The sequence below is a fragment of the Coregonus lavaretus genome (genome assembly GCF_964263955.1).
Source record: "Coregonus lavaretus genome assembly, chromosome: 17".
Lineage (NCBI taxonomy): Eukaryota > Metazoa > Chordata > Actinopteri > Salmoniformes > Salmonidae > Coregonus > Coregonus lavaretus.
This window is the reverse complement of record NC_140004.1, coordinates 16,080,880-16,091,784: the sequence shown is the minus strand read 5'-3', so window position 1 is coordinate 16,091,784 and position 10,905 is coordinate 16,080,880. Positions and strand designations below refer to the sequence as shown.

The 10,905-nt window shown below is 46.2% G+C and overlaps 1 protein-coding gene across 1 annotated transcript; it reads left to right on the top strand.

The window, feature by feature from the left end:
* The first annotated feature begins 798 nt into the window (after nt 1-798).
* Nucleotides 799-5,855, top strand: LOC311144313 (serine/threonine-protein phosphatase 6 catalytic subunit-like). Its single transcript, XM_084180347.1, has 7 exons — nt 799-884; nt 1,294-1,389; nt 1,529-1,594; nt 3,159-3,300; nt 3,443-3,522; nt 3,676-3,885; nt 5,571-5,855. The coding sequence occupies exons 1-7, from the start codon at nt 810-812 to the stop codon at nt 5,817-5,819; spliced, it is 918 nt and encodes a 305-aa protein (XP_084036473.1). The 5' UTR covers nt 799-809; the 3' UTR covers nt 5,820-5,855.
* Nucleotides 5,856-10,905: the final 5,050 nt, after the last annotated feature.

Below are 10,905 nucleotides of genomic sequence, written 5' to 3'. Positions count from 1 at the left end.
AAACTGAACGCTGTGGATTGTAATACTCTTCAGCCAATCAGGGCATTGAGGGGGGGTCTCGTGGTATGGTTAGGCGTTTGTTTTTCCATCGCAAAGGCATTTGATTGGTTCAATGCGTAATCGTGAGCCAGTGCGCAATGAGAAGTCTGTTTGACTTTTCTCTTTAAGTCTACGGACCACATCATTTCACACACTTTAATTGAACAAATATAAAGAATCTAAGATTACATAATTTTATGATTATAGCCTAGACTAAACATTACATCCATTCGATTATGGCACATTAGGCCTTGGCTATTCATGAAATAACATATGCCCCTCTTTAATCGATTTACCCCCTACAAGCAACAACATGTTGAAAAAGTAAGCTATCCAGGACTGTGGGCCTAGACTCGAGAAAAAAAGATGGTGATGTTTATTATGCCTACGCTGTAGGATACGTGCGCGCTGTAGCCTAATCACCCATTGTTTCTACTGTGTGCGAGCGACACTATGTGGCTATTGGCCTAAACACCTGCCGTCTACAGTCATTCATCAGCAGTGACATGAGCTGCCCAACAAGATCAAGATCAAAGCTACAGAGCTGTTACACTCAATAATTAATCATTTGATTATATGATTAGACAATCCTTAAAGAGCCCACAATATACAGTGTCCGGGGATCTGGGGCCTATACAATCTAAGGCCTAAGTAGTGCATAACCCACACAGCAGATGGCAGCACAACGCAAACTATTCAGTAAATCCGCTAGACGGAACCAAACATGTAGGCTAAATAGGCTAGAAACATTATCGCGAACAGCTGATACAATGGCGCCAATGGACCTGAATAAATACAAGGAGATTGCCAAGCAGTGTAAATATTTACCTGAAAACGACCTCAAGGTGAGAGTCACTGCCTTCGCAAAGTCGATCACCGAAATAAGCCTGATGAGCAGCACATATAGTAAGGAGCCTACTAATCAGACCTAAACAATGGCAAAATGGCTGTCACTTCTAAATCATAGACTATCTAAACTGACCTGAAATCACACAGACAGACTGTGATGCCATTATAACCAAGAATTTGAATTAAATGGATGCCATCATCATGCTTGACGAAATTATTGGTATGATATAAAATCCCAGTTTTTAATGGCTATGAATAAAATGTGCCATTTACAGTAGTTGTCACTAGTTTATGGATGTTCTATTATGACATGCATTCATTAAATCATTGCTTGGGCATTGCATCACATATCACACAGCACATTACACTGCTCCTTATTCTAAGGGTGTGTGTTTTTTTCCTCAGAGGTTATGTGACTATGTATGTGACATATTGCTAGAGGAATCCAATGTCCAACCAGTGTCCACCCCAGTGACAGTGTGTGGGGATATACATGGACAGGTAGGCTACTTCATTGACCCTCACAGCCATACAGCATCATTGCTAAATATTTGTCTTTGAAACAGATTCTGTTTCTTTCCATTCTTTAATTTCCAGTAATTCTGAAGTTAACTTGCTTGTTTCTTCTTCATTCAATCAGTTTTATGATCTGTGTGAACTCTTCAGAACCGGAGGACAGGTCCCAGACACAAACTATATTTTCATGGTGGGTATAAACTCAACTATTATCCCCTCGTCCACTCCCATTTATGTTATTGTTGTCCCCCATGATGAAATCGGGGAGGGGACTGTGGATCTGTCTCCGTCTGTCCGTTCATAAGTTAAAGGCGCTACATGGTCAATCTGACGTCTGCATTGGCCGTACAGCATTTACGTGACACAGCCTCTGCAGAAGTCAGGGCATTCATACTTCTTGCGCTTCGCGGAACAGTGCAGAGCTGTTGTGAAGGAAGTTGTCTTCTTCTTCTTCTTCTTCTATGATATAATGGCGGTTCCGCAAACAAACGTTAAAGGTAAATGCCGCCACCTACTGTGCTTGAGTGTGTGGCAAATCACGGATTTACAACATTACTAAATCCTCCTACCTAACTCAGTACTTCTGAGAACAAAAAAAAAGAGCCCTACTAACTTCTAATAGACCCTCCCCACCCCCAAAATCCCTTCCAACCCCCCCCCCCCCCCAACCCTGTCCAACCTCAATGACCCTACATTTCAATCTTTCCCTCTCTTCAACATACTTACAACAATATAACAACACATGCTCCACCGTTTCATCGACCATACACTCCAGACACAAACCATTCACATGCTTGCTAACCAGATGTAATGACGAGTTCAATGTACAATGTCTTAAACGCAATCGCGCAAACACCACCTCTTCCTTCCTAATCTGACCTTTGAATCTTGGTCCACCGACCTTTCTTTGGAGGGCATATAAATGCCAGCCCTTGGCCTCAGAGTCCCATCTCTTCTGCCACACATCTATCAAAATGGCTCTGATCTTACATTTGGCCTCACCTCTACCCAGTGGAACATTAATATCAATTATATCTAGTTTCAAAGGTCTTTTGGCTAACTGGTCTACAATTTCATTCCCTTCCACACCCGAATGTGCTGCGATCCGAAGGAAGTTGTCAAGGAAGTGACTTTGTGTTTATACAGGATCTTTGTGTACTTACCGTCAACCAATCATGTCAATGCGGAGCTATTCAGAGCACACCGCATTGCTACAAAATTTGAGAGGCACACGGCGATGCGGTACGGAGCTCATTTTGGCCTCTGCATGCCTCTGGAGGCTCCCCAATTGTGTCACACCATCCATCCATACGGTGCCTCCAACCATATTTTGGGATCAAACATAAATTGGCTTTAAGTCACACAAGATATCTCAGACAACTGGGCCGATTTTGGCGAAAGGTGGGTGAATGATGCGTCTTGCCATAAAGATCCGGCCTTTACAAAATTACACGGATTGGCCCAAGGCGGGAGCTATAGTGTTTAACTGAAATGTGTTAGTCACACGCTGCATCCTTTGTGGGGGACTACATGTTTGCTGTTACATTTTAGAAGACACTCTTATCCAGAGCGACATACAGTAGTGAGGGTACTTTTTCCCATACTGGTCCCCGGTGGGAAGCGAACCCACAACACTGGCGTTGCAAGCGCCATGTTCTACCAACTGAGCCACACAGTTGCCTTGTTTTTCATAGTGTTTACAATGTCCATCAATAATGACCCCATCAGGATTATGTGTATTTGTGTCTCTTCAGGGTGATTTTGTTGACCGGGGATATTACAGCTTGGAGACGCTCACATACCTGCTGGTGTTAAAAGCGAAATGGCCTGACCGCATCACACTTTTAAGAGGAAACCACGAAAGCAGGCAGATAACCCAAGTGTATGGATTTTATGGTGAGATTTTCTTCATTAAATCACCATATCCAACCCAACCAAATGTTGTATTAACACATTAGTAATTGATGTACAATGCAAACCCTTAACTCCAGGTGCTCTGGTTGTAAATGGGATGTTCCTGGTCTATGTTGCCTTTCAGATGAATGCCAAACCAAATATGGAAATGCAAATGCCTGGCGCTACTGTACCAAAGTGTTTGATATGTTAACAGTTGCAGCAGTGAGTATAACTCTATTGCTTTGTATTTCTGATTTCCTGCAGTAACAACCCCCACGTCACAATTTTACCATATCAAGCCAACATGGGGATATTTTCTACTGTCACAGTAACTCGGCATTCTAATGCTGTGCTGTGGTTGTTTTCTTGTGCCAGCTGATGGATGAGCAGATTCTGTGTGTTCATGGGGGCCTCTCCCCGGACATAAAGACCCTGGACCAGATCAGAACCATTGAACGTAACCAGGAGATCCCCCACAAGGGAGCATTCTGTGACCTTGTGTGGTCAGACCCCGAGGATGTGGACACCTGGGCCATCAGCCCCAGGGGAGCTGGGTGGCTGTTTGGTGCAAAGGTCACCAATGAGGTGAGTACATTGTCAAGTTTATACTGTAAAATATATACACTACCAGTCAAAAGTTTGGACACACCTACTCATTCAAGGGTTTTTCTTTATTTTTACTATTTTCTACATTGTAGAAGAATAGTGAAGACATCAAAACTATGAAATAACACATATGGAATCATGTAGTAACCAAAAAAGTGTTAAACAAATCCAATTATATTTTATATTTGAGATTCTTCAAAGTAGCCACCCTTTGCCTTGATGACAGCTTTGTACACTCTTGGCATTCTCTCAACCAGCTTCACCTGGAATGCTTTTCCAACCGTCTTGAAGGAGTTCCCACATATGCTGAGCACTTGTTGGCTGCTTTTCCTTCACTCTGCGGTCCAACTCATCCCAAACCATCTCAATTGGGTTGAGGTTGGGTGGTTGTGGAGGCTAGGTCATCTGATGCAGCACTCCATCACTCTCCTTCTTGGTCATATAGCCCTTACACAGCCTGGAGGTGTGTTGGGTCATTGTCCTGTAGAAAAACAAATGATAGTCCCACTAAGCGCAAACCAAATGGATGGCGTATCGCTGCAGAATGCTGTGGTAGCCATGCTGGTTAAGTGTGCCTTGAATTCTAAATAAATCATAAACAGTGTCACCAGCAAAGCACCCCCACACCATAACACCTCCTCCTCCATGCTTCACAGTGGGAACCACACATGCGGAGATCATCCGTTCACCTACTCTGCGTCTCACAAAGACACGGCGGTTGGAACCAAAAATCTCTAATTTGGACTCATCAGGCCAAAGGACAGATTTTCACCGGTCTAATGTCCATTGCTTGTGTTTCTTGGCCCAAGCATGTCTCTTCTTCTTATTGGTGTCCTTTAGTAGTGGTTTCTTTGCAGCAATTCATCCATGAAAGCCTGATTAACGCAGTCTCCTCTGAACAGTTGATGTTGAGAAGTATTTATTTAGGCTGCAATTTGAGGTGCAGTTAACTCTAATGAACGTATGCTCTGCAGCAGAGGTAACTCTGGGTCTTCCTTTCCTGCGGCGGTCCTCATGAGAGCCAGTTTCATCATAGTGCTTGATGGTTTTTGCAACTGCATTTGAAGAAACTTTGAAAGTTCTTGAAATGTTCCATATTGACTGACCTTCATGTCTTAAAGTAATGATGGACTGTCGTTTCTCTTTGCTTATTTGAGCTGTTCTTGCCATAATATGGACTTGGTATTTTACCAAATAGAGCTATCTTCTGTATACCCCCCTATCTCATCACAACACAACTGATTGTCTCAAACGCATTAAGAAGGAACGAAATTCCACAAATTAACTTTTAAGAAGGCATACCTGTTAATTGAAATGCATTCCAGGTGACTACCTCATGAAGCTGGTTGAGAGAATGCCAAGAGTGTGCAAAGCTGTCATCAAGGCAAAGGGTGGCTACTTTGAAGAATCTCATATATACAATATTTTGATTTGTTTAACACTTTTTTGGTTACTACATGATTCCATATGTGTTATTTCATAGTTTTGATGGATTCACTATTATTGTACAATATAGAAAATAGTAAAAATAAAGAAAAACCCTGGAATGAGTAGTTGTGTCCAAACTTTTGACTGATACTGTATATGAAATGGGTAGTAGTTTTATTTCTCACATTCACATTTATCTCACTGTCTTTCTTTTTTCATTATATATTGATGTGCAGTTTGTTCACATCAACAACTTGAAGTTGATCTGTCGGGCACATCAGCTAGTCCATGAGGGTTACAAGTTCATGTTTGATGAGAAGCTGGTCACAGTCTGGTCGGCTCCTAACTACTGCTATCGCTGCGGCAACATTGCCTCCATCATGGTCTTCAAAGACGCCAATACGAGGGAGCCCAAGCTGTTCCGGGCGGTGCCCGACTCAGAGAGAGTAATTCCACCCAGAACAACGACACCATATTTCCTGTAAACACTGCACTAACTATCATCAGCTTAGGCCGCACTGTTCTCAACCACCACATTTGTAATGCATCACATAAGGAGGAGTGACAACAACTCCTGTTGAAGTGACACCACTGATTATGTAATTCCTATTTTATTATAGTGTGTACCTTATATATGTACTGCATGTTTTTGTGTCTGCTGTAGCTCTGTGTGCCAACACACATGCATTGACACAGAAGTACCATATCAAGTAATACCACTACGTTTTAGGTGATAGCAGTGTCAATATTTTATGTTTTTATCTAACGCATGGCATGTTAGATTACATTAATCATGGTAGTTCACAATAAGAACACATGAAGTGAAACAGGATCACTACAGGAATAAGTCCGTTTCAGTTTGACTTGGGTCTATTTGCAACCTATTAGGCCTATAGAATGTTATTTCTCAGATGTTTGATTTTATTTTTGTAATGTACACTACCGTTCAAAAGTTTGGGGTCACTTAGACATTTCCTGAAAACATGAAATGAGTTTGAATAGGAAATATAGCAAAATGCATAGGAAATGTAGTCATTGACAAGGTTAGAAAAAATGATTTTTTTATTGAAATAATAATTGTGTCCTTCAAACTTAGCTTTCGTCAAAGAATCCTCCATTTGCAGCTATTACAGTCTTGCAGACCTTTGGCATTCTAGTTGTCAATTTGTTGAGGTAATCTGAAGAGATTTCACCCCATGCTTCCTGAAGCCCCTCCCACAAGTTGGATTGGCTTGATGGGCACTTCTTACGTACCATACGGTCAAGCTGCTCCCACAACAGCTCAATAGGGTTGAGATCCGGTGACTGTGCTGGCCACTCCATTATAGACAGAATACCAGCTGACTGCTTCTTCCCTAAATAGTTCTTGCATAGTTTGGAGCTGTGCTTTGGGTCATTGTCCTGTTGTAGGAGGAAATTAGCTCCAATCAAGCGCCGTCCACAGGGTATGGCATGGCATTGTAAAATGGAGTGATAGCCTTCCTTCTTCAAGATCCCTTTTACCCTGTACAAATCTCCCACGTTGACACCACCCAAAGCACTCCCAGACCAACACATTGCCTCCACCATGCTTGACAGATGGCATCAAGCACCCCTCCAGCATCTTTTCATTTGGTCTGCGTCTCACAAATGTTCTTCTTTGTGATCCGAACACCTCAAACTTCGATTCTTCTGTCCATAACACTTTTTTCCAATCTTCCTCTGTCCAGTGTCTGTGTTCTTTTGCCAATCTTAATCTTTTCTTTTTAGTGGCCAGTCTGAAATATGGCTTTTTCTTTGCAACTCTGCCTAGAAGGTCACCATCCCGGAGTCGCCTCTTCACTGTTGAGACTGGTGTTTTGCAGCTACTATTTAATGAAGCTGCCAGTTGAGGACCTGTGAGGCGTCTGTTTCTCAAACTAGACACTCTAATGTATTTATCCTCTTGCTCAGTTGTGCACCGGGGCCTCCCACTACTCTTTCTAAGAATATAATAATAAGCCATTTAGCAGACTCTTTTATCCAAAGCGACTTACAGTCATGTGTGCATACATTTTTACGTATGGGTGGTCCCGGGGATCGAACCCACTACCCTGGCATTACAAGCGCCATGCTCTACCAATTGAGCTACAGAGGTTAGAGCCAGTTTGCGCTGTTCTGTGATGGGAGTAATACACAGCGTTGTACGAGATCTTCAGTTTCTTGGCAATTTCTCGCATGGAATAGCCTTCATTTCTCAGAACAAGAATAGACTGACAAGTTTCAGAAGAAAGTTCTTTGTTTCTGGCCATTTTGAGCCTGTAATCGAACCCACAATTGCTGATGCTCCAGATACTCAACTAGTCTCAAGAAGGCCAGTTTTATTGCTTCTTTAATCAGCACACCAGTTTTCAGCTGTGCTAACATAATTGCAAAAGGGTTTTCTAATGATCAATTAGCCTTTTAAAATGATAAACTTGGATTAGCAAACACAACGTGCTATTGGAACACAGGACTGATGGTTGCTGATAATGGGCCTCTGTACGCCTATGTAGATATTCCATAAACAATCAACAGTTTCCAGCTACAATAGCCATTTACAACATTAACAATGTCTACACTGTATTTCTGATCAATTTGATGTTCTTTTAATGGACAAAAAAATTGCTTTTCTTTCAAAAACAGGGACATTTCTAAGCGACCCCAAACTTTTGAACGGTAGTGTATATTTATTTAATTTTGTGTATCGTGTAGATATATATATATAAAGCACTCAAATCAGAAACAGCACATATGAGCAATACTATTTTTGTTCAGAAATATGTTGAGAATTTATTCATGCACTTGACTTAGTTGTCTCTTGTAATCTAGTCTTATAATAAAGCTATAAGCCTGATAATTGAGGTAAGCTCATTTTAAGATGAAGATCACTGATCTAAAGATGGGCAGTCCTATGAGAGCAGTAAGCCTAGCTGTGGTTATTTGTGTGAACTTACTGTGATACAGGATGAGCTAGTTAATATGGCAATTATCAAAATTAGAGATGCTGCTATTACTGTTAATGTCACGTTCGTTTATAGACGGGACGGACCAAGGCGCAGCGTGATATGCATACATGTTTATTATAATGAATAAACACAACGACAAAACAACAAACTAAATGAAACGTGAAGTCCAAGGTACAACAAACAACATACCTCACACGGAACAAGATCCCACAACTAACTAGTGCCAAAAGGCTGCCTAAGTATGGTCCCCAATCAGAGACAACGAGCGACAGCTGCTTCTGATTGGGAACCACACCGGCCAACATAGAAATACACCTACTAGAAAACCAACATAGAAATACACAACATAGAATATACACACCCTGACTCAACATATAAGCGTCCTCTGCGTCAGGGCGTGACAGTACCCCCCCCCAAAGGTGCGGACTCCGACCACACAGCATACACATAACAGGGTAGGGACCGGGTGGTCATTCCGCCTCGGAGGCGGATCCGGCTCAGGGCATGACGACCTCTCACTCTTCGCCTCCCTGTTGTGCCCCTGGTCTGGTCTAGACCTCGGCGCGTTGCTTTCCCTCTCCTTCCTCCCACTATACTCCAAGCCCTGTCTGGACCCTGGTGTGGGAGATCCCGAACCTGGAGAGGGGCTGACGTCTGGGTCTGGACTGGAGCCGCTGACCGGAGCTGGACCGGGCACCGGTGGAGCGGACTGCTCAGGCTCCAGAGTGGAGCAGGTGACCTGAGCTGGATCAGGCACCGGTGGAGCGGACTGCTCTGGCTCCGGAGTGGAGCCGCTGACCGGAGCTGGACTGGACCCCGGTGAAGCGGATTGCTCTGGCTCCGGAGTGGAGCAGCTGACCGGAGCTGAACTGGGCACCGGTGGAGCGGACTGCTCTGGCTCCGGAGTGGAGCAGCTGACCGGTGCCGGACCAGGCACCGGTGGAACAGGCACGGGCCGTGCCGGACTGGACACACGCACCACTGGCTTGGTGCGAGGAGCAGGAACAGGCCGGACCGGGCTGGCGATGCGCACCAATGGCTTGATGCGAGGGACAGGAACAGGCCGGACCGGGCTGGCGACGCGCACCACTGGCTTGGTGCGATGGACAGGAACAGGCCGGGCCGGGCTGGCGACGCGCACCACTGGCTTGATGCAAGGGACAGGAACAGGCCGGACCGGGCTGGCGACGCGCACCACTGGCTTGGTGCGAGGGACAGGAACAGGCCGGACCGGGCTGGTGATGCGCACCACTGGCTTGGTGCGAGGTGCAGGAACAGGCCGGGCCGGGATGGCGACGCGCACCACTGGCTTGGTGCGAGGGTCAGGAACAGGCCGGGCCGGGCTGGCGACGCGCACCACTGGCTTGGTGCGAGGGAGCGGAAACAGGCCATACCGGACTGGCGACGCGCACCACTGGCTTGGTGCGAGGGGCAGTAACGGGTCGGGCCGTACTGGGAACACGCACCACTGGCTTAGTGCGGGAAGCAGGAACGGGCCGGACCGGACTGGCGACACGCACCACTTGCTTGGTGCGAGGAGCGGGACTGGGTTCCTTTATTAACCCCCGCTGCCTAACCGGGCTGGCGACGCGCACCACTGGCTTGGTGCGAGGGACAGGAACAGGCCGGACCGGGCTGGTGACGCGCACCACTGGCTTGGTGCGAGGTGCAGGAACAGGCCGGGCCGGGCTGGCGACGCGCACCACTGGCTTGGTGCGAGGGGCAGGAACAGGCCGGGCCGGGCTGGCGACGCGCACCACTGGCTTGGTGCGAGGGAGCGGAAACAGGCCATACCGGACTGGCGACGCGCACCACTTGCTTGGTGCGAGGAGCGGGACTGGGTTCCTTTATTAACCCCCGCTGCCTAACCAGCTCCTCTCGCCGTGCCTCTACACTTTCCTTATCCCTTATAGCCTCCTGTAGCTCCTCCCTCTGACCGAATAACTCCTGCTCCCTCTGAACCAATAGCCCCTGTAACATGGTGGCCTCCTAACCTGCAGATCTCCAGCCTCCTGCTGTCTCGTCGTCCACACCGTGTGCCCCCCCCCCAAAATGTTCTTGGGGTTGACTCTCGGGTCTCCGTCGTCGGCACTCCTCTTCCCGTGAGGACTCCTCCGGGAGCCCCCACGAGTTAGGGAACAGAAACTTGTCGTCGTCGTCATCCTCCGACTCCTCAGTATAATACTGTTCCCACTCCTCTTCCCAAGGTTGTAGGGACCCAAACTGAAAACCAACCGGGTGCAGTGGTCGGGGCTCTTCTCTCACGCTCCCCGACCACCCCTTTAGCCCCCCCAAAAATGTTTATTGGGGCTGCTTCTCGGGCCTCCTCCTCGGCCGGCTTCCGTGTTGCCGTTGCTCCTCTCCTGCCTGGGCATCTACCTTCGCCCATGGCCCTTTCCCCGCGAATATCTCTTCCCATGACCACAATTTGCCCATCTGTGACATGGCAATTCGCTCTTCCTGGGCACGCTGCTTGGTCCTCGTTTGGTGGGATCTTCTGTCACGTTCGTTTATAGACGGGACGGACCAAGGCGCAGCGTGATATGCATACATGTTTATTATAATGAATAAACACAACGACAAAACAACAAACTAAACGAACCGT